This window comes from Erithacus rubecula (genome assembly GCF_903797595.1).
Source record: "Erithacus rubecula genome assembly, chromosome: 3".
Taxonomy (NCBI): domain Eukaryota; kingdom Metazoa; phylum Chordata; class Aves; order Passeriformes; family Muscicapidae; genus Erithacus; species Erithacus rubecula.
Window position 1 is genome coordinate 126,337,355 of NC_136689.1, and position 24,545 is coordinate 126,361,899.

Sequence of the window (24,545 nt, forward strand, 5' to 3'; positions counted from 1 at the left end):
CCTTGTAAAATGAAAGACAGCCTGTATGACTCATCTACATAGCTGGACTTATGAGTTTAGTTCTCTGCAAACAAGTAGAAATATGAATGCAGTAATTCAGCACAGGCAGACATGGATTTCCTTGACATTGTAAATTACCTCCTCATGTCAGTGGAAATGTAGCAAGGGAGAAGAAATGAAGACAATATAGTACTGGACAAGTACAGATGCTCTTATTTTTGTCACTTATTTATTATTTCTCTCAATTTAAGTTCAGGTCCTTCTTTCCCATCCATCATTGTAGGTTGTCACTGCTAGAAAGTGGATAAGTTACTGCAGAAATAACTGAGATAGCAGCATAGTGGTTTCACTATGATGCCAATAATTAATACATATCCCTGTGTAATAGCATTATTTATTACACTCAAGTTTTTCTCTAGATCCCAGTATTATCATTTCTGATTATTAAAGCTAGTGATAGGGCATATTAGCTGTTCAGAGCTTTATGAGAATCTAAGAGCTGCCATATTTGTTGATGAAAATCTTTAGTGCTCTAGACAGTCTAGTGCTGTCTCCTGGATAGCATTCAGTAAATACATGCTTAAGAAAAGCATATTTGCCCAACTGCAGTCAGGTGCAGCTCAGACACATACATTACTCACACAACCATGATTTCAGTTAATCAAATATTTTTCTGGAGACCATCACATAGTCCTCATCTGTTGTTTTCTTCACATGATTTTTCTAAGCCATTTCCAAGAGTTGAAAGCCCTGTATATTCCAGCAATTTCAGTGCTTCCATTAGTGCAAGGGTACCTGCCATCCACCAGGACATCTCAGAGCACCTGCATGGTTTTGACCATGGGGTAGAAGCCTCTCAGGGGAATTACCAGCACCTTTGCTTCCAAAGGAGATATCTGTTGAAATGCTCACTGCTTTTAGCTGTCAGCCAATAATTAGATTTAATCCCAAACTAGAAAAGGAGTTGATTTTCCTTACCAATTAAGATCCTTATCTTGAAAAAGAGCAGTGAAATTAAAGGATTTAAGTGCAAATCAGACTGCAGAGCTTGGAGTTTGATGCTACATCTGAAGTCTTCTTCCAGCCCTTAATGTTGTGAAACCCCATTGCAAGTAGGGCTTTTATGTACAGACAACACAGTAAATAACTTCAGAATCATGAACCATTGCAACACTACTTTCTTAGACAAGTCAAATTGAAGAACTAGTGGAACATAATTCTAGAAGGCCTCATGATGCAACTCTTCAGTGCACATTCTGCTACAGCCTTTACCAATGATACCCAAGTGCCCTCAGCCAAGATTAATTTTTTTGTGTGTTTACTCTTATGCTGCCTTCATGAAAGGAGAAAGAAATATATGTAATGAAGTATCTGTCCTCCATTTCATTGCTTTGGACTAGGTTCTGTGAAAGGTCTGTGTACCATGAAACAAGGTTACAGTTATTTATCCAGCTGAATTAAGGGACTATAAATGAGTGATAATATTTATTTTGGAATAGAAGTGTTGCATACAATCTCTTGAGAAGGCAAATACATTTTGTAATGAGAAGACTACGAGATCCTAGGCCACATTCAAATTTACTTTAGTAACTTGGTTGTGATTACTAAGACATTTATATGTTATGAATTCAAATCAAACCCCATTGCAGAAGGCATTCTCAGTATTTCTGCATGCTGGTATTCTTAATGATATTTACAGTACTTACTTCAATTTCTGGTGCAAGTAGCAGAAATATAATTAATTAATTAAAATACAGCATTTTAACTTTTTAGTAAAGGTTTAACCATGTAAAAAAATATCAACCAACAGTGTTTACTATGGTTTCTTGTTTGTATTTATTACTAAGATCTGATATTTTGCTCAAACTGTCTGCATGAAAACAGGATTTTCTGAAATTCTGCCATTTCTTTCATGCTAGTTTAAGTATTTTTTGTTGATGCTCACATAAGATTTCTACTGTGATTTTCTAATGAGTTGCTTTCTCTAAGAAGCAAATATCAAAAAATATCTTGTCACTTCCAGGTGAAATAATTCTTCTCCAGAAAATATTGTCTCCTCAAAACTGTAGTTTTCAGAAGACTTTATCTCCTGAGGTATCAAATACTCTGGGGAAATGTAAGACATGAATTTGTGTCTGATTTGAATCAAACATATAAAGGACTTTATTGGAGATTCCTTTGTCCCAGCAAAATGTGTTGACCATTAGCCTTTTGGCTTTCCTCTGCAATTCTCTCTGTAATCAAAAATTACTTAAAATTACTGCTGCCTTTTTAGGTCACTGATGTCCTGTTGATTCTTTTCATTGCAAAGGGAAAGAAATGCAGAAAGAGTGAAATGACCATTTGCAAAACTACAGAAATAAAGTAATTGCACTGTGTTCTCCAGTACCACAACAGGCAGTAGCACCACTGATTGTATTAAGCACAGTAAACATAGCATTGTTACAGAATTATCTTTTACACCAGTTCTAGGTACATAGAAATGCCTAATTCTTAGTATTTATTCACAAGGAATAAGCTTCCTTGTGAAAGCTGCAGAGAAATATAGATGTTGCTAAAACACAAACCCAAGTTTATTCCTCACACTGCCAGAAGGATGGAAGACCCCAAATAAGTCATGACAGTGTCTCTTCTGGATATCTAGTCCTCCTTCTATGTAGATAAAATTTATACATGTCTAGTGTAAGAAAAACTTTTTTCTCTGTGCATCTTTCCTTCTCTCAAACAAATAGCAGAGCTGCAAGCTGAATCTGAGGATTGCTGCTTCCAGTGCACACTTCAGGCAGATTCACCCATCCATAGGTCCTTGGTCCATTGGGATGTTCAATTGTAAGAAAGTTGGCTTCTTTCTATCAAAACTCCCTGCAGCTGTGAAAGATGGAGAAAATTATGTATGTGCTGTGATAATTTCTAAGGTGTTGCAAATTTGTTTTCATTTACCTTTTGTTGAAAGTTGCAGAAACACTCATCAGCTTCCTGAAAGAGTAAACTTAATCTTTGAAGAATGTAAACCACAGTTTTTAATTTTGGCATTGCTGCCTGTTTTCTATGAAAACCTAAACCCTGTCAAAAGAGTGGTAGGATGGTCATTCAGAGCCATAGATATTGTTTTGATACCTTTGTATTTGAGCAGTAAAAGGTCTAAAGTTATGCAACACTTTTCAGGAAGAGCACTTCTCTTTGATCTACCGCTTTGTCAAAGAAAAAGCCTCCCAAGACAAGACTTCAGGCATATTTCCTTACCCTGCTGCCATGTTCAGAGCTGTCTGCTTTTTCTTGTTTGTCATCCCAGGGAGCTTACAACACTGAATGGTCATCTCTGTGAGTGCTGGCAAATCATCACAGAGGAAACAGTCCTGGTATTGTACAAGGCAAGACATGGCAGTAGTATGTTTTTACTGAGTGAAGTGCTATTAAGTACATGACCAAATTGCTCCAAGGCTGTTGAAATTACTGAGACTTTTGTCGTTGGCTTCTCAGAAGTCAGAACTTGTAGCTGTCCTACAGAACAAGCCCTTAAACCTGCAGACTTTTTTACATACTGCTTTTCCATAAAATGTGGCAGAAGAATATTTTATCTTGTAACAAAAGGATGAGCCTTTTTCATACCCTGTCATATAGCAAAAATTATATTAATCTTCAGCTTTACCTGATCTTTCTCCTTTATAATTATGGAATAATCTACAAAATTCAATAACTCACAGTGTTTCCGATTTTCCCCGTCTTCATTCCATAATTGTGTAAATGGTATGATCACACTTGTGGCTGGTGGTTATTATACCTTGATGCTGGCACATCTCTGCTTCCTAACAGCTGTTGTGGTGTTTTTTCTCTAGTTTCAATTTATGCTGCTTTGCTTCATTAAATTACCTTCATACTAAACAGCAACTCAAAATTACACTACATCATGTTTATATATTATTGAATACTTAGAGGATGTTATTTATTTTACTTTTTTTTTTTTTTCTTTTCTAGCTGTCACATGCACTTAGGTGTTTCCAGTGTTTTTTGTTGTCTTCCCTGTAGTCAGTTGCCAGCCTAACAAAGCTGGGTGCTGATTTAAATGGCTTTTTAATACTGCAAGAGGGATGACCATCACTTTCCTGTGAGTTCTACAACATTGTTGCCATGCTATACTTGTTTCCCGACTGCTCTGGGACAAATACTGGAATACAAATGTTGTTTCTTAAAGTTGAGTGTAAATCAATAACAGGAAGCTGAAAACACAATGTCAGATTAACTGATGTCCTTTATCACCAGAACAAATGAACCATTAGTCAAGGAAGTGCTTTGTCATTACAGACTTTAGTATTTTTCCTGTAAAGTGGTGATTCTTCTCAGTGGAACATAAAACAAAACCAGTAAATGAGCTACTGGACAAGTAATATTCTATTTTAAAGCCCTGAAGTATTGAAGGCTCTTAGGATAGCTGTTCCCTGCATTAAACTTTCAGGTATGTCCCTGCTTTAGCTGGGTAAGTGGGGGTTGCCACCAGTGACTCAATGGATTAGTCATAAGATACTGCAGTCTAGTTTAGCATCTGTTAAGAATTAACAATTGGGATTTTGACTGAATAAGTAGCTACTGTAAGGTATACCTGCTTGGGATTGCCAGTGTCTATCCTAGAAGGAAGGTGTTTCCTACCAACAGAAGTACCAGTCATATACATTACAAGGGTTTGTTTTCTCAATGGAAAGAGTTTACTGTAATTACAGTCTAAATGACAGATCCCAGAGAGTGGGACAGTAATCAGTGGCACAGGGTCTGGTTGGAGGCCTGTAATTGATGGTATCCCCCAGGGTTCAATACTGGGCCCAGTATCGTTTAACTTTCCACCAGTAACTTGGATGAAGGGGCAGAGGCTCCTCAGCAATTTCCCTGACAACACAAAGCTGGCAGGAGTGGCTGATAGCTCAGAGTGTGTGCAGCCCTTCAGAAGGACCCTGGCAGAGATGGGCAGAGAAGAACCATCTGAAATTCAACAGAGGGAAATGGAGGGTGCTGCACCTGGGGAGGAACAACCTGCACCAGTACAGGATGGGGGTGCCCTGCTGGAAAACAGCTTCATAGAGAAGGACCTGAGGGACCTGATAGACAGCAAGCTGTCCATGAGCCAGCAGTGTGCCCTCGGGGCCAAAGGTGTCCTGGGATGCACTAGGATGAGCACTGGCAGCAGGTCCAGGAAGGTGATCCTGCCCCTCTATGCACATCTGGTGAGGCCACATCTGGAGCACAGCATCTGGTTCTGGGCTCCACAGGACAAGAGAAATGTGGAGCTCCTGGGGCAAGTCCAACAGAGGGTGAAAAATATGATAAGGTGAGAAGATGACTGAGAGGATCTCATCAACCTCTATTAGTCTCTGAAGGGAGGGAGACGAGGATGGAACCAGGCTCTTCTCAGTAGTGCCAGGCAATAGGACAAGAGGCAAATGACAGAAACTGATGCACAGGAAATTCTGCCTGAACATGGGAAAGAACACTGGGAACAGATTGCCAAGAGAGGCTGTGAAGTTTCCCTCACTGGAGATATTTGAGAACCATCTGGACACAAACCTGTGCCATATGCTCTGGGATGACCCTGCTTGAGCAGGGAGGTTGGACTAGATGATCCATTCTGTGATTCTGTGATTTCATGTTATCAAGTTTTTACCTTGGAGATGACAAGTACTTATATATTTAGCTTTGATTAGCAGAAACAAAAAGTAGATTGTTTATAGAGAAAACAAAAGGAAAGTAATTAGAATTAGAAAATCAAAAATAGGAGAACTATTGGTAAGGATTGTGCCTAATTGTGTATTCAATGAAAATAGCAAGCTATGGAAAGCCAGTTTTCCCATGCAGTATTTACTGTAATGTTTAATTTAAAAGTTCAATTGAAGAGCTAAAGATGACATAATAAAGAGAGGTGACCTCGTCTGTGACCAAGTCATAAGAAGGCAAAGGATAAAAGTCTATTTTGGTGTTCAGGGAATTAGGCAGCAGGTTACACAAAGAAGTTTTAATTTTCTGGTACATACCAAGAGAAGTGGCACAATATCAAGATGCAGCAGATGAGTTTGCTTTCTGAAAATAATTACATACTGAGTTTAAAATGCTTATTGAATTGGTACATTCACTAGGAGAATGACTGAAGGAAACAGCTGAGCCTGCAGTTATTTTTTTAAATCTTTCTGGTTTGTTTGTTCCTTTGAATTAGTCAAGGCAAATGTATGGTTTCACCTCACTTTGTTAGTGGCAGTTATTCCTTCGTCATAGATGGCAAATGATGAAAAAGCATCTTCACTATTTTTAAGCAGTATATTTTAAGCATGTTTTCCAGCATGTGTTTCTCTCTGTGTAAATAGAAATGCAGATATACAAAAATGGGAAGAAAGAAACAAATCTAACTTTTTTTAAGACTGCATCTTTCAAATTTGATGGTGAGTAGTTTTATAAGTAATCCTATCTTCTAGTGGGCCAAATAGGGAAAAAGCTTTCTCAAGGCCACATGGTACTCCAAGTTGCTGTGACCTGTTTCTTTTTTGCTCCCCGGAGAACTCATTTTCTCTCCCTAGGGTGTCCTGTTTTAATGCCTCTCCAGCACAAAATAACTGAATAGCTTTCTTACAGAACAACAATATGGTGTAATGTATTGTGGGTGGTTTGTTTACTCAGTTTCATATTAAAAACACATGCTAACATTTATGTGACAAAACTCAACTGAAGAGCACAGCAATTCTGCAATATTAGTGGAGTTCTTGAACTTAGGGATTCTGTTGTTTTGAGTGATAAGTGAGATTTCTTTTAGGTGTCCATGTTGTTCCCATGCTCACTCTTTCTCGTCACTTCACTGCCCTGAATAGTCCCTTCCCCTGGCCTTATTGCTTCTCCTCATTTCAGCTGCTCTAAAAATGGACAGAAGTCCAACTGAGTACCATAGCATCATCTATTTATGTAGGGCTCACTGTACTTAAGTTAGCTTTCATTGGCAATTCACCAGCACACTGAAATCTGTGTTGTCTTTACTAAGTCCTCCTCCTTGGGCGTATGATAAAAAAGATTTACATTTTGAGACATTTTTTGTATTGTATCTGTGGCATGGGAGCATCACTGGTCCCTTTCAGCCTTCAGTGTGCTTTTCTTGGCCTGCTTCTCTCCCACTACATTCAGACAGTCTGTGAATCGTGATTCATGTTCAGGCTCATGACCTCAGGACAGCATTTGATGATAGGCCTAGACATCATATGTAGCCTAATTAGTTACATTTAATCTTTTGCAAACTGAATTTTTTTTTTCACTGTCTAAAAATGGTGATTGCCAATGAGGTGATATGATTGGTTATTTGCACATTGATTTCCAGTCGCTAAATGGATGGGTAAATTTGTTATCTCAAGGTATTAGAACATTTACAGTTTCTTTATCAGACAAAGATTTTACATTAATTTTTTAACTACTGGATGTATTTTCTAACTGAAAAGTAAATAGCTCTGCTCTGTTAGAATTGTTTCACTCAAAAAACCAAAGTTTTGGGAAAGTGTTAAAACAGTTCTTGCCAAATTCTATAAAGGACATCTGAAAACTTATGTCAATTATTCACAGCCACCTGTAGTTCATATTTGGGTTTACTTACAGAAAAATGTAAAATAATTATTTACTGAATAATAGGCTTATATAGGCTGGTAATGACATAGATCTGTTAGTTGTTGCTATCACAAATGCCTTGTAGTGATTTTCTTGTAATAAAAAACCCATGGCAGCCATAAAATTCAAACATGAGATCTGGGCATAGGAGTAAAACTTGCAGTAAGTTCTCTTAGTCACATTGAAGATGGCCTAAAGTATAGCTTTTTGCTGCCTTACATGACTATAAACTGTTTTTAAAAAGTTATGTGCCTCTCCAAAAAAATAAGATCTTCATTCATGTAAAATCCCTATGTATTTCATTCCAATTAGACCTTTGAAACTGAGCAATCTAAGCAAATATAGTAAGTAAATAGCTAATTTTTGTTCTTTTAGCTTATAAGATTCTTCCACGTGCACACTAAAAACAAATGTTATTATGCTACTAGTACACAAAATCATACCTTTCATGTTTCTTGTGAGGATTTAACTTGGAAACACAAATTTTCCTTAAAATTAATATTCCTTCAGGTCTGGGAGAAAACCTTGGCATTTCAATCCCCTAATCGATACTATATGGTGTATTGAAAATAATGTGCTTCTGAACAGGCAGCAGCTGGCTTTTAAATAGACTCACAGTCTGTGAATGCTTTGGATGCCTCTAATTTTAAAGCAACAGGAGTGCATACCCTCTCCACTGCAACAGAGTTTCAGGGTGTCAGGTCTGAGAGGGAGAGCTGCAAATGAAAACTGCAGTATGGTGGTGATGTCTTACCTTTCTAGATGGCACTTCAGAAGGGTGAAAGCAAATATTTGGGGACAGCAGGCCAGTCATGGTGTGGGTACTACAGAATATTGGTGTCTCAGAACCTGAACTCTCTCAGCCATTTCCATACTGAAAGATAAGTCCCTTCATTTATGCTTATGTACACATTTTCACAGGAAGCATTTCTCTGCTTCTGAAAGGAAATTTGTTGTGGTATGCTCACAACGACACCTGGAATCCAGTATATGATGCCAGCTAAAATAACAACCACAGCACAATACCTTCTTCTCTTACATTTTCAGGAAAACATCTCCAACTTTGATATCGTTATGGAGTCTGATGAGGGCACCTTCAGGCCATCTGGCCTGGGTTTTACTGGCAGTGCTGAAGCCCGGGGCATTGTGAAGGAGATCATGGCTCTGCTGCAGCCCATCAATGCTACGGATGTTTATGACACTGCAGATGGAACAGACATCACCCCCTGGATGAGGCACGGGGTGCCTGGTGAGTGTCCCTGAGCCTGGCAGGGGGCACAGCTCACACTGAGCTCTGCCACCTCACCTGGGTGGTCTGATGTTTCCTATGTGCTGAGAAATTGTTCCTCTCAGAGAGTAAAATTTACTAGAGGTAAAATGCATGAATGTTAAAAGGTGACCAATAGATATAGGACATAAAGTGCATTTGAGCTGCAGTTTAATAATGGTATAGATTATACGTAGAATAAAATGCCTCAAATCTTCTTTTCAGCTTTAAGGATTTATAATAATTAATCCCAGACTGGTGGTTTATAAATAGTAAACCAAGGCAGAGGGGAATTCAGAGGGGAATTCTCCAACACAGAAGAAATATTTTTTTAATTATTATTATTATTTTTACTTTGAAATTCAGGGATTTTTTCTTATTATTTTGTATGCTGGAGAAACAATGTTTTTGAAATGTGACATTTAAGAAGCGATGAGTTATTTGGGTGTGATAAAAGGGTAAAATTCTGAAAAGTTTGAAGTTGTTAAGGGGTTTGTTTCAAGGATTGTATCTGGCTCCAAGTGAGGAGCAGCTTGTTGGCAAAGAAACTTCTAAGCTTGAGAGAGATCCACCACTGGTAGTGCCCCCATGCAGAAGACCCCCATATTAGCACAGAGGCTTTCAGAGTCTCAACTGGAGGCCAGCCTGGGTAAAACCTTAGTGAATTTCCATTTGAATAATAGTAGGAAGTAAAGTTTCATAACAGTGATATTTAAAAAGTTATGATCAGTTTTAAATTTTAAGGTTCTTTTTCTCCTGTGTTTTATGGCTGCAGTAGGCTGGCACATTTATCATGCTAGTTTTACCACTTGCTACTATATGCTTAGAATCTTTTAATATTTTATTAGCTGCTGTTTTTTACTTTGTGGAAAAGAGTGAACCATGGAATATATTATTCTTATTTATGGTCAGAACCTCTTGCTTCTCACTCACTTAGGGTGTACAGACATACCATAAAGTTGACTGCTTCGATAAATGTATGGATGTCTAATTTTGAAAGCAAAATATCTGTACTGGGCAAGAAGTACAGATGGATGGATATTATTAAACCATTAGGGATTCATTTTCAGCTTCTGTGCTGCTCTCTGGGTGAAGTGGAATCGGTTCAGTACAAGGTCATGCAGCTGTGACAATGGTCTGCTGACTTGATTTGAGACACTGAAGACACTACTGAGAGGCTGTGACCATGCATCATCCTCCACAGCCTGGAAGTGCCTGTGAAAAGGTGTCTGGTCCAGAATTTCAGACCAGCATATCTGTTTTGTAGGTGGAATATAAGAACTCACCACTCAGCCTGTGTTTAGAAAATACAAGAGTATCAGAATTATTTCCTAGGTAAGGTACTGGGAGCATTCTAGGGGGTCTTTGGGGACTTGCATTGTGCTTCGCCTCTGAATGTGACAGATTATGGAAGAAGAGAGAAAAATTTAACATTCAAATGCCTTATTTTCAGTTGACAATATGAGTGGTGCTTGTGATGGCAGTGGGTATTGAGCTTGCACACCACTTCTCATCAGCTGTGGTGCACCTGGAGCATAAGCAGCTGCAGCTTGCCATGGTCCTCTTGATTAGTCTTTGGGCTACTCATCAGGAGCAGTGCAGGAAAAAGCCCTCTCCCATGGACATCTGTACTCTCAGAAAGCATAAACTATGAAAAATATAAACCTTGGGAATATAAGCTCGACCTTGGAGAAGCATGAATATGCCAGAAGCAAGACCTCAGTTTTTAAATAAATCTGATTTGTTTTCCAATTAAGAATTTGTCACATTAATTGATGGTGGAATTTTTTTTTCTGTCTGTAGCTTTGGTTCATTTAACTTCCTGTTAAGCAAATAACAAAGTGTTCTTGCAGCATAAAGGAACACTGATTCTTTTCTTCATCACGCCACAGTGAGAAGAAATTAGCTCCAGTAAAAAAAATTGGCTGCTTTAGATTGTATTTCATGCTGTTCCAGAGAGAAGTCTAAGACATCTTCTCATCTTTGGTCCTTGTCTGCAGTGTTCTCCCTGCTTGAATGAGCCTTTATGGTATATAATAACATTGAAACAAATTGAACACTCTGTAACAGCTTTTATAATTGTGTTCAATTTAAACAAGCAGTCAAGTGTTGACACTTCATCAATTTTATTTAAATATTTTCTTAAAAATATACGTGGTGGCTTTGTTTCTGCAACAGTGAGGGAAATTATGGTATACTTCTTGAACAGGAAGAATGGTTTCTGACATAATTTCTCTTGAATTTTCCCCTTTTCAGTGTGAAATACATTCCAGGATTCACCTTATTAGATGCTGTTAATATTCTCCTACTACTTCTTTTGGTCTGAAAGATCCACAGAGGGCAACACTACATGTGTTTTTCAGAGCTGTTCATAGCTGAAATGGGCAAAGAGACTGTAGCTTCTTAATCTCTGCTATTTTGGGCATGTTTATTTTTAATGGACATGCAATGAAATGCCACTAAACAGCAGTGATTATTCTGAGATTTTAGGATGAGAGGGGCCACGAGTTCAGAATCCTTAGCAAACCATAGACTGAAGCCTAAATAATACCTCTAAAGTACTAGCAAGGTGATCTGCACCAAGCACAGCACTCTGATTCTTTGTGACTGCAGAATACTAGAAATATTTGTCAGTGGCCTTTACACTGGATTGTTTTGAGAGCATCTCAGCCTAGCAGTGAGGAATGTCTGTAGTTGTGGTTTTGTACTGATAGCTGGTTTTTAGCTACTGAAAATATTTGCATAACATTTGTTTTGCTTTTTTGTTAAGCATAAATGAGAGGAAAGGGAGGGGAGTTTGGTGTTGTGTTTTATGATGTGGTTTTACAGTTTGAGGTGACCATTGATTCTAAGACAACTCATTTAATAATTATGCAATTATCTTCCTCATCTTTCTTTTAAAGTGCTTGATTCCATTTTTTTTTCATTAGGGATGTATCCAGATAGTGGCACATAAAGCTGTTTCTTTGCAACACCAAATTCCAAACTAACTTTGGCTAGAGTTTGCAAATATAGATGGGAAGATAAGTTAATTGGCTTTATTTATTTGGATTGTTAACATACTTTTTCACAACAAGTTTCTTCAGTGTCTGAAAGGGTTAAAAAACAATTAAGCAAGACCTACTAAACCAGTACTAGAGTATTCTTGTTGAAAAAGTGAAGTATCTGATGATCACAGGTGCTTGATGATGACCAAAATGCTTCAAATGTGATTTAGAATGGTTCATAAGGTAACAGCCCTGGGTCTGGATCAGCCTTCCCTGCAAGCCTTCAGAATCTGAGAAGAGGGGATGAAGTGTTTGTATTTGTATTATGGAATCCAGCAAACAGTTCAACTTTAGGTATCTGGGGAGATGAAAACAGGTGCTTTTGTATTTTTGCAAAAGAATGGCTGTTGTGACATAATATTTCCAGGACATCTGGTTCAAGGATGCTCATTTCTGCTTGTCAGGGTTGCTGCAGTGCTTATGATGGGAACACTTATCTGTTAGGAACTAAGCTGTATTTGAGATCAAGCTGACCCAGGACATCAAACAACTCCCCAAAAACATGTTTCAATTCCTCTTTTAAAAATCAACCAGTGGCCTAAAGGTGAAACTCCTTTTCAATGTCACTTTGAACCTTGATGGTTGTTTGTGTTTCTCTGTCTCTACAGTGACTTGATTTTTTGTTACACTGCATAAAAGGAAGAATTTAATCCTGAATTTAATTAATAAACCAGTGGTTTATCTAATTTTAATGTTTCTTCAGAAATCAAAAATTCATTGCTAACCCAATCTATTAGTCATTCAGATGTGGCAAACAAATGCTATGATATATAATTTCTCTCATTTTTACATTTTCATACTGCTTTTTTATTACTTTCATCTAAAATATGCTGTATTTTGGCCTGAGACACCAGATTTTGACTCGGATTATTTCCTTTTGCATTATGTAAGAGGTTAAATCTACCCTTTTTCTGGAGCATGCTGCCCTCTCTTACCCCTGTCCCCATCATCCCTGCAGCACCAGACTCAAGTGCAAGCCTGCTGGTACACTGGTACCAAGCCTACTCCTCTGCTTGGAGTCAGCCAGGGACATGTCTGAGAAAGTCAAGGAAAACTCCTTGACTCGAGGTTGCCAGCTGGACATGAAGAAATGAGCAAACTCTCTTTCCCAAATTAGAAGTGAATAACCTCTGTTCATTCTTGGCTGTGTCACTGTTTGGAAGTGATACTCCACTGTGATGCTTGAAATGCTGCCCATCAGATTACCTGTACTGCCCACAGTCTTGGGCAGGCTCTTTGGATCCAGTTTTTAAACTTCTTTTTATTTCCAAAACAATAAGAACAGAAGAAATATCAGATGTACAGTCTAGGGCTTCATAAGCCAATGCTGAAAAGCCTTGGGCTTGATGCAGCAAGGGTTAGGGGCATTGCACTTTACCAAATCCTTCCTGCAAGATGAGGGAAGGGGGAAAGAAATCTCTGAACAGTAGGCATTGAACTTCTTCATTTTTCTGTGTAGCATTTGTGTCACTCGTGATTTGATGCTTAGCACAGGGAATCACATGTAGGGCTCCAGGTGCTTGACAAAGGGACAAACTCAAGGCAAATGTGTCCTCCTGAAGCAAAAAGCTGGACAAAACTCCTAGGTTTTCATAGGTAATTTTAGATATTCCATAGGTGCTTCATTTTTACATTTGCTGAGTTCCCACTGCTCTGGACATCTGTTGAGCTGACTCCCAACAGATTTTTTAGGTGGAAATGAGGGGTAAAGGGCTTATGGTACACATGCATGTCTTGCCTCAGTCTTGATCTCAGTAAGTCTGAGATATACCAGAACTGTTGTCTGATAATCTGCAATATGGTATTCCTTTTTCCAGGGCATTCCTTTCCTTTTAAATATCTTATTTTATCAGTCATAAAGGAAATAGGATGAATGAGTGTGTTCCACTGCAAAAGCCAAATCTTTTGCAACTTGGGTGGTATTAAATTAAACCAATATGCTAAGAGAACAATTATAATTGCTTGGCACTTCAGGAACCTACTGTAAGTACTAAGGCTATTAGACCCATTTAAAATCCTTATTGCAGAAAGAACTGTGTGTATTAATCTGTAAAATAATTCATCAATTTTCTAATTTATCATTGTTCCAATAAAATGGGCTTTTGAAATTAGAAATTACTCTGGAGTAATTAAATAAATTTATTATGTTGCAACTTTATGAACGTGGTTCCTTCAAAGGCTCAGAGTTTAACATAGTATCTCAGTTATATTTGCCTACTTATGACCTTCTCTGCTTCAATAATGTTAATAAAGTCTCTGAGACTAATCATTTAATGAAAGGTTAATTTATGATATTTTCTTTTAGGTTGTGCTATTAGACTACCAGACAAATTTGACAATACTTTACATACAATTCCTTCCACCTTTGCTTTGCTTGGGCTGGTCTTGTTTTGGCACAATGGAGTATTGTCTATTTCTAATAATTAACAGGAAGCATCAGATTTGCAAAGGTTGGGGTTTTTTTGTTTCACGTGGACTAGACACAAACCATGCAAAAATGCATCTGGGATAATACTATTGGAGAGAGGGAGTTAGGCAATTAGGCACAGTGCCTGAATGCAAATTTTCCTGGTAGTTTTAAGAGGGCTTTTGTATTAGATTTCTCATTAGCAATTCAGGCTATTTGTGTCTAAACAAACTCAAAGTAAATGAAAGCAAACCCCTTCTTCCTGTAAGGTTAGAGAGCTGCAGAAGAATGTTGAAAACTTGGTGAATTCTCTGTCATTTTGAATATGTAAAACAAGACTTAGATGTCCTTCAAAAAAGTACAGGGTGATTCAAGCTTGATGCAGTAGGTACAAGATTAAATTCTTTGCCTCAGAAGGTGTGATGGTAAAGGCTTTTGCTGGCCTTAAAATGTCTGTGAATCTGCTGGTAAATATGTCAAGCATTTTCATAATTAAATGCTTCTTTCTCATTTAAGCCTCACCCATTTCAGACTAGATTTTGAATATCATAAACTCTTGTGTTTGATTTGTGCAACATTTAGATAATCCTACTTACAGTTACAAAAATAGAACTGTCATTAACTTGCCTATCCCAGAGGAAATTTGGACTGTGAAACCAAAAATATTTGCAAAATGCTATCATACATTGCTGAACTTCTAAACACATTGCCAAATTTCTTATTTTATTTCTAGGTATCCTCTTCAGTATCTGTGATGCATTTTATTTGGCAAACTTCTTCTTTCTCTTATTTTGTCACTCTTTTTTCTTTGAGTATCAGCAAGGTTATATTTCTTCTTTCCTTTTAGATGCTTAATCTTCAAAATCTTACATGAGATGGATTGGCATAAATGACCCTTTTAATAAATACGTTCTTCCTGGAAGCATATGCAATTCCTAAACATCTCAAAAAACATCAATAAATCTGCTTCTCCTACTCCAATGACCTTTTTAGTAGCAGAACATACTTTGTCTCAGAAAAGAAACACTGAAAATATCCAACTGAGGATCTCATTCAGATTTGGGGTGTGGTTGTTTTTATTCTGGCTGTGCCTCTGAGAGACATCTTAATTCTCCATTGTTTGCTGCTTAGGAAAGCTGAATTCTGTTTCTGTGGGTGGGAATATTCTTTTTCAGATGGAAGTATTTGCCATTTGTTGATCCTAAAACCCCAAGTGTTCTACATTAACACACAAAGCTCAGTGTTAACATGGTAAATAGGCATTTCGGAAGTACAAGTTAGTCAAGCCTTATTCCTAGAACTGTCCTTGGCTTCAGTGAAGCTTATGCAAACAATGAAGTAAACAGAAAGCAAAATAATAATAAAAAAGAGTTTAGTCAGATTTCTATAAGGAATTTAGAGATGTTTGCCAATGGAAAAAGTGAGGAAGTAAAATAAGATTCTCTTGAAAATTAATTTTTTTACCTTCAACTATATGAAAAATAAGAGACATTGATAGCATAGAAATGAGCAATTTCTCACCAAATGTATAATGACCTAGAATGGTTGTTAGGAACAACAGCAGAAATATCTGTGGATTCATAGATTTCATTCCTGGAAAACAAATTGTAATGGCATCAGTATTAAAAGCTGAATAAAAATAAAGCCTTCAGTAGCACTCCAGGAAGACCACGTGTATACTGCTCTTGATGGGAGGGACAGAGGTTAAATGTATTAAGGTCTGGCTTGCAGCTTTCCCAGTACTTTCCTATATGAAGTCATATGAGTGTTTCTAAGAGGATTCTTCAGTGCTTGCTTCATCCTCAACTATTTAGAGTTTCCGTTGGTTTGGAGTCAAGTTTGAAATTACAGCAGAACACAGCTGATGTATTTGCTGTATTGGAATGATACAGAATGATGAGAACAAGCTGGTCATCCAGCCAAGGTGATTATGTCTCCTCTGGCCAGTTTGTTCACACCTTTCTTGTTCCTGAGTCACAAACAGTGTAATATTTAGAAAACACAATTTCCTGTTGGCTGCCCTATTTCCCTACATGACCTCATTGCCACAAGGTTCTGCTGGTGTCTCTTGCACAGCAGCTCCTGTTCTGCAGAACTGCTGGAGCACCTCCCACCAGTTCTTTGGCCATGGGTTGTCCTTTTCCAACAAAGGATTTTGGTTTTGTCTTTGACAAATTTTCTGAAGTACATGCTGAACCACTTCTGGATTTTGGATTCTTTGAACAGCAACTCTGCTTTCCAGCATATACTGCTGCTCCTCCCTCCGATTTTATGAAGACACAGCCCCTCTGTCATCTGATCATTGCTAAGGATGCAAAGGCTGCTGACCTGGCAGGGACCCCTGGGAGTCACACTACCCATAACCAGCCACTTCAAACTGTTGATGGTGACCCTTTGGGCCCTGCCATCCAGGCCCTTTTCTACCCACTTTCATTCCACTCCTCCAGTCCCTAGTTTTCCTGGGGACTGAGTCTTTCTAGTTTATAGCTCATAGAATTGTTATAGGATTATAGAATGGTTTGTGTTGAAAGGGACCTTAAAGATATCTAGTTTCAGCCCTTACGCCATGGTCAGGGACACTTCTCATTAGACCAGGTTGCTCAGAGCCCCACCCAACCTGCCATTGAACACTTCCAGGATGGTGCATCCACAGCTTCTCTGGGCAGCCTGTGCCAGTGCCTCACCACCCTCACTGTAAAGAATTTCTTCCTATCATCCAATCTAAACTTACTGTTTGAGTTTGAATCTGTTCCCCCTTGTCCTGTTGCTACATGCTCTAATAAAAAGTCCCACTCCATTTTTCTTGTAGGCTACCTTCAGGTACTGGAAGGCCACAATTATATCACCCCAAAGGATTCTCTTTTCCAGGCTGAACAATCCAAATTCTTTCAGCCTTTCCATATCAGAGAGGTGCTCCATCCCCCCAATCAACTTAGTGGCCACTTCTGGAGATGCTTTTGTATCCTGCTGCTTTAGATTTTACAACAGGCATAACATTTGCCTTTTTTCAATCATTGGGGTCTTCCCCTAATTGCCACAACTTTTCCTAGATGATAGAAAGCAACTTCCCAATGGCATTGGCCAGCTTTCCCAAGCAATTCATCCAGCACCATTGATTTTTATTTGCCCTATTCAGCTAAATAATCCCTAACTTCATTTTCCTATACCATGTGCAGCATCTCTTCCCCTGTTTTTCCAATTCTGCTGCCATGCAGAGACCTGAGAGTTTTTAATTTTAAGCTACATCAATTACTCTCTTGGTATTCTTTCACTGCTTATTATAGCTAATACAGCAAATAATGCAGTGCTTCTGCAGCAGTTTTCCCTCACAGGTTCCAGAAGTTTTACAGGGAAAGGAGGCTGTAGAAACATCTCAGGTGACTGTGCAGAGCACACTGGAAATTTGAGCCAAATATGATTTTGATTCAGGATCCAAATAGTTTTTAGTGACAAAGTTTTAGATATTAATCAGAACATTTGTTGCTTCCTGAAGCAGCAAACACAACACTTTCATTTGCAGGTGACATTTTACGTGCAAATGTCTGAGGCCTTTGAAGAATGGTTTTCATAGTAGTCCAAACTGAACAAATACAAAGCTCGGAAATAATTTATAAAGACATCTTCCTCAAAGGAGCAGGTTCAAAATTATTCCAGTGGCAGCCTCTCCAGGACATTGTTAACATTTATAAACCACAGAACTGGAACCCTTCTAAGTGTTTGTCCAAAACCTATTCTACAGATTGGGTCTACAGTGCTACTGAATTTCTGAAAAGCAGAATTTATTGAATACCAATTTATTTTTCCCAGAAATCCCTTTCCAGTGATATGTGTTTTCATGCAACAATTTCAGTCAATTCAGACATGGTCAATTCAGACCACAGAAAAATATTTAAGTGTGAAAGGAACTGAATATACATTTGTATTTTGTATTTGCAAATCTTTAAGAAAGGATCATGGGCTGCATAGGAATGCAAGAGAGAAGGTACAAGTTTATTGTTCTGTCTCTGACATCATCTGCTATAATCACTGAACAATTTATAGTTCTTCATTTTCTCTAATGATAATAGTTAACCAAGGGTTGCTTATGAGTTACCTTCTGTCTATATGGTGCAGTAAAGAGGAAGGAGTCATCATTACCTTCCTAGTTAAGCTGGTCCATCTTCTGCTGGAATCATCAGACCATTTAGCACAAGAGCTTCACCTGAGCAAATGCTGTAGATGAGTGTAAAGAAAAGAGCAGCCTAAGTGGAAACATAAGCTTCCTATACATCTATTTTAGTGGTACATAAACAAATCTGTCTGCAAGGACAAAGCATGAGTCTCAATAAGAGAAGCAGTTTATTGGAATTCCCCATGCAAAGAGCCAGAAAACTTAAGATTTACTATACATCAGGACCAGTCTGTTCACAGCTCTCAGCCCATGACAGAGCTCTGTCTCCACATTGCCATGTGGAGCCTTGGAAATCCACCAAAGAAAATAAGCACTTTTCCTTTTGCAGTTCAGTTCTATTAATTATATTAAACATAAACAATGACCTCCTGAGACAGAAGAATTTTTGTAGTTGTTGCTGTTGTTTTTAAACAAAGCTGAAGTAAAGACAGCTAGGGATTTTCAGACTCTGCTCTCCAGACTCCTGAGGGATTGTGGATTACTCCTAAAAATGTACAACCTCATCTCCTACTAAGAGTATAAGTTTGTTGTCAGTGGGCTTGATTATCCAGTTGTTGTCAGTTGGGATAATCCATGTGTTAGAAAACGTTTATGGATTTAAAATTGGAAGCAGTTGAAAACCCTTAATGTGGCATTTTGGAGGAGAAAGAAGTTGAGCAGCTTGATTTCTCAATGGGTCTCTATCCTACAAGCAAAGACATGGGAGTTTAGAGCATTGGCATTTTACAGCTATCCCAAATTCCTTTGGGTATGAGCACAAGCGCCTCACCTCCTGAAAGATACTGAAAACAACTTATAGTTATTAATTAGAGATAGCAGACAGAAAATCTTAAATTCTCTGAGGACAAAGGTTATTATGAAGAATTCTAAAGCAGGGTGGTTTTACCTTAAACAAGGATTGTCTCGGCTGCCTGCCTGTTTCCCCCAAATCCAAACCCCAAAAACCAAATCCAAACAACAAGCAAAGCACAATGGGAGTTGATGGGAGCTGGCTGAGATAGAACAATCTCAGTTGTGCATCTCTAATCAGAGACATGTGAAGAAACAAAAACCAAAGCTATTACCAGTGAAGTCACAGAAGTGATTTTAAATAATTTTTTGCCTTACATTCCTTAAATGGGTAACTGCTAGAGGAATAACTTTTAGCACTTTCCACACACATGTGAATTGCCATTCATGTAAAATATTTAGGAGTGGGACATTTTTCTGATGTAAAGCTCTTGTTCATAAAATAGAACAAGGTTACTCCAGAAATTTGGTGTCCACTTGCTCTTTGTAGGGTTCACTTGGAATAGTGATCCTGAATTTCCCTCTGTCTCACAGGCTGAGCTTGGCTGGAGCCATGGGTCAAGCTGATCACCAGAAAAAGAAGATCTGTAGTCTGTTCAGCAGCTATTTGAGAAAGCCACACAAACAGATGAGATTTCAAAGAACCACAGAGCTGGCAAGGAGGTTTCTAGAGAACCTTTAAATATCCTTGATTCCAGCATGGTCTTGCCAATGTCTCTGTCATTTCTTTCACATTTTTTTTAAGCTGAATTTGAAGACTTACTGTAATGGAAACATTATAGACCAGATGTCCTGTCCCAGTGCTATTCTTAGTGCTTAGGAAGGTTTTTCTCCTTTCTAACCTATTCTTGCTGCAATTTAAGAGCTTTAACTCTCATTTCTTTTCACTGTGAACCCAAAGACATGATTACTTCTTTCTACTTTCAGCAGGTTTTTATGTGAAGTTGATTTTTCCTTCCTTGGTGTAGCAGTTTATGCTTGCACCTATTGATCATTATCTTGAATTGTCTTTTCAAGTTTCTTATTGTTGAAAATCACTTAACAAATTCTCATCATGCTCTCAGTGCCCCTGCCATATGTCTCTGATTAGAGCCATCTCATACTGTAGGAAGACTCTATCCATTGTTTTGGTCTATAATGAAAATAGAAAATAGTTTCAGACCCATAGGATGCCCTAGTCTAAAGATCCTTCCATTTTTTACTCTCTAAGTGTATTTTTCATGCAGTTTGGATCAACCTTGTAGTGTACATAATTTCCTTTTTCTCTTCTGGTGTCCGTAGTGATTAACATAACTTTGAACTTTTATACATATTTTATAGGATCAGAAAGTTAGTTCAAAGGGAGTGGTTATGTACACCAAGGTTCTGCACCATCCTATATTCTGGTAACATCTGGAGATCACAGTACTCTGGTACTTGACATTAAAGGCATTGATCCTTGGTGTGTGTTTTGGGGCTTCTTCACAGGTAAAATGCACTGCAGAAGTAGTTTCTCTCAGTAGATTAACTTTTTTGTTAAGGAAAAAAGATACTGAAATGTGTTCATTTATATAAACAAGGTCTATTTTGATTAAATTAGAATAGAAAATAACAGAATTGTGAATATTTCAATAATTTTTTTTAATTTAGATAAAGTATAGGGTGATGATAGAAATGAAATTGTTAAGATTTTATTTTGTGTATGTGTTGAGTCAAGAAAATACATGTGATGGGAGTATTTGTTTTTGCTAGTTTATTTCACTTTATGAGAAAAGTTTTTAGTGCCTTTTATTTTTATTTGAGTTGGGAAAAGAGAAAAGCAGAATTATGTCATTTGCTCCAGAATGGAAAGCATGTTGTTTCCTAATTCTGCCTTTCATGGTCTGCCTCTCCTATGGATTCCAGGAAGCTGCAGCTTTTGCATCATGTATCACTGCAGCAAGATAATATGGGTTACAAATTATTAACTTAATCAAAAGAAACCCATCTTTATCCTGTACAAGCTGCTCTCTGGACTTTAATGCAGGCTAGTTCCAAGTGTTATCAGAATGACCATTTCATTTAAGGTAGAATCCACCAACAAGCTATTATAATCTCTGGGGGGAAAAAAATTAAATCTATATAATAGATACATATAAGCAACACTCTTTCATTATAGAGAGTAACTATTTATCTCTTGTAATATAACCAGAGGATCAGAGCTTCAAGACAAACTTCTCTGGACAAGATATAATTGAATGGAGGAAGTCAGCATCACAAGATGTTTCAGACCAAGATCAAACATTAATTTAGAGCAATGGAACACTGCATGGGAGAAAGGCCCAGCAAAGGCTGTCCAGCACAGAGATATGAAGGCAAGCTCCTACTCAGTCCTTAATGTATTGATGGCTGGCCAGCTGTACTGAAGGATGAGACCCTTTCCTCCCATTTTTTCTCACAATTAGCTTCTACCAGAGAGAGGAAAATAGGCTGACTGAAGTTTTCCCCAGTTCATCTGGTTTTCTGTTGTGTAGTGCTAGTCTGCATGGAGTTTAAGCACTGCTAAATAATCTGGGTACCAGGCAGACAACAGATGTTGCAGTCAGTACCCTTTTAGATGCAGGAGTGTTCTGTGAGTTAGTAAAAGTGTTAGATGAATTAGTTAAAGAGTTACATGTAAATTACAATTAAGTCTTTCCTTTGAGTCTTTGTATAATGTAAATCCAGTGCTCTGTCCTGCAACTTGCTGCTTGGCTCAAGCTGAAAGGTAGTGTATGGCAGATGGGAAGAGAAAAGGGTAAGAGGAAAGTGAGTTGTGGAAGGTCTTGGACTTTCAGCCCTCTAGGATAACTACTCTTAAACAAAAGCACATTTTAGTTGATTTTCAGAACTTAAGCCAGAGATAAGCAGGAATTGTTAATTATACCAATTACGATTATTGACTCCTTGTGTATTATTTCTGTTCTGTGTTTTAAAAGTGCTAACAGACTCTGTGGGCAGATAAGACATTGCAGCAGCAGTGCTTCATTTCCAAATTACAGAGACTCTAAGATAAGCTATATGGGTTTGAAATATATTTTTAAAAATAATAAAAGACAGTTATTAACCAGTTGTCTTTTCATTCATATTGCAGAGCAGAATTAAGGGCTGCTGTATGTGCTACAGGTGTCACTGAAGGAAGTCTGTAAACAGATACTGCTATAGGCTGGGCAGTTGTGATTTTTATTGCACCCAGGCATCAACTGGGGCAACAGTCTAGGCTGCTCTGTGCACTCACACAGTCTGTGCTGGTTTCAAGTAAGTCATAGTGCAGTCTCATTTTGTTATCTCTGTTCAAAGGTTGCAGAAATAGATGATCTCTAATAGCCAAAACCCCTAATTTTGGCAAAACCTTGATTAGTTCTTGTGGTGTGTTTTTTTCTCCATGCAGAAGAACTCTGGATGTTCCTAAGGTATTTGCACAGAACTGCCACTGCCAGCCTTGCCATTGTCATTAGTGCTCCAGCCACCATTACTCTTGAGCTTGGAGCCACCAACAGAGTGAAAGAGATTGGGTTAGATAGGGCAGTTCTCACTCTCTTGCTGAGCTGTAGTGTGAGAATCACAGGCTGATCATGTCAGGGCTTCAACATCCTGCTGCAGCAGCTTGTTTCCTTGGCCTGAACAATTTTATCCCTTCTGACTTCAACTAAGAAACAGATTTCATTGCGCAGCTAAAACTAATCAACAAGTTTTAAACATCTTAATCTTGAAAACAGCCCGAATTATACACATCTTTAATTTTAAATCCCTAAGATATGCTAAATAGAAAGCATTGAGAAAAGTTAATTAGTCTGCCTGCTTCTTCCTATAGTTCCTAATTACTGTGGGTACTTTTCTTGTCCACTAACACTGCTGGCTAGATTTTAGGGCAGATGTTCTTGTGCAGTCATCATTAGAAACACAGGCATTGGATGCTGTTGAAGCCTCCAAGCAGTCTGCATTTATGTCTTTTATTTCAGGATGCTTGTGGGGAAGAAGGGATCATCACACCATTAAAAATGTCATTTGCTTTTTGTATCTTTTCCATGCAGCTTCTCTCTTTCAGTCAGACAAGTAGCTGCCAGGAAATTTGTTAAGGGTATAATGGTTCTGAGACACAGTCCCATGTTTATGAGAACATTATCTCAGATTAAAAACTTTTTCATTTACTATACTCAACTCAATGACACTTTCACTATCCCTTAACCCAAGTAATGACTTCAAGTCTCTAATTAGAGAGCAGGAGGGAAGGGACTGCCTGTGGTTCCTGGAGCCTGAGCTAAGAGAGTGCTAAGAAATGCTGTAATTGTTTAACAGGTATGAGAGCTCCAGCCTGCTGAGCCAGCTCGCCTGCATCTGTGGAAATGGGCAGGATCCCTGCTTTGCCCATGGCTTGGGTCAGTTCTCCCCACCAGATCTCTTTTGGTTTCACCTCCCTGAGCTCATCGAGTTGGGGCTTGACCCTTGACCCCAGCCATCATTACATTTACCTGTGAAAAACATTTGTCCCCCAGTTTTAGGTGTAGAGCTGTGGGATTCTGGTGGACGCCAGGGAAAAAGCAGGCTTGGATTTTCTCAAGCTGCTCAAGGAAAACATGAGAGAAAGAATTACAACAGTGATTAAGCACCTGCTGGATGTGAGAGACATGATGTTTTTGTGAAAGCACATTTACCAGGGGTGTCACCTTCCTTGCAACAATGAAATCACTTCTATCCTTAGTTCCACGATCTACTCTATGTAAGTGTGATTTGTTTATTTCATAAATGGGCTTTTTACTTCTTTCTGCATGAAGGAAGTAGTGTTGCTACATCCTTTTCACTGCTCTCCTAGCCCAACAGCAACATAGAGCATCATTTTTGCTGCAAAAAAAAAAATGTTAAGTGTTGAATACATGTTCCCATCGTAGATAGCGCTATTCTTTGCCTTTTTCTGCTTTTTTTGGATCATTCTCCTTTTTTTTTTTTTTTTTTTTTTTTTTTTTTTTTTTTTAATTTGCATTGTGTTTTAAATTCATTGGGATAGAGAAAAGTGTGGTTGCTCTTCTACTATTTCAAGGAGTGAATGTTTGGCCACTCCATTTGCTAAAATAGTGGTAAAGACACTCCAGGCATCTCATCTAATTCCACATAAGCCTTGGGCTTTTGATACACAGCAGAAGAATTTAATTATTGAAATAGTTCTTGTTGTCTTCTCTGCTACACCCTATTTTTCCAAACCCAGAGCCACCTTTGGAGTCCCAGCAGTGAACCCTGCTGGCAGTGGTG

General features: G+C 38.2%; 1 protein-coding gene across 1 annotated transcript in view; it reads left to right on the forward strand.

Annotated features, from left to right (window-relative positions):
* Positions 1 to 24,545, forward strand: part of CPQ (carboxypeptidase Q) — a 145,997-nt gene that overhangs the window by 108,283 nt on the left and 13,169 nt on the right. The window contains exon 7 of the mRNA XM_079300973.1: positions 8,668 to 8,869. Coding sequence (XP_079157099.1) covers positions 8,668 to 8,869 — 202 coding nt within the window. The remainder of the gene's footprint in view (positions 1 to 8,667; positions 8,870 to 24,545) is intronic.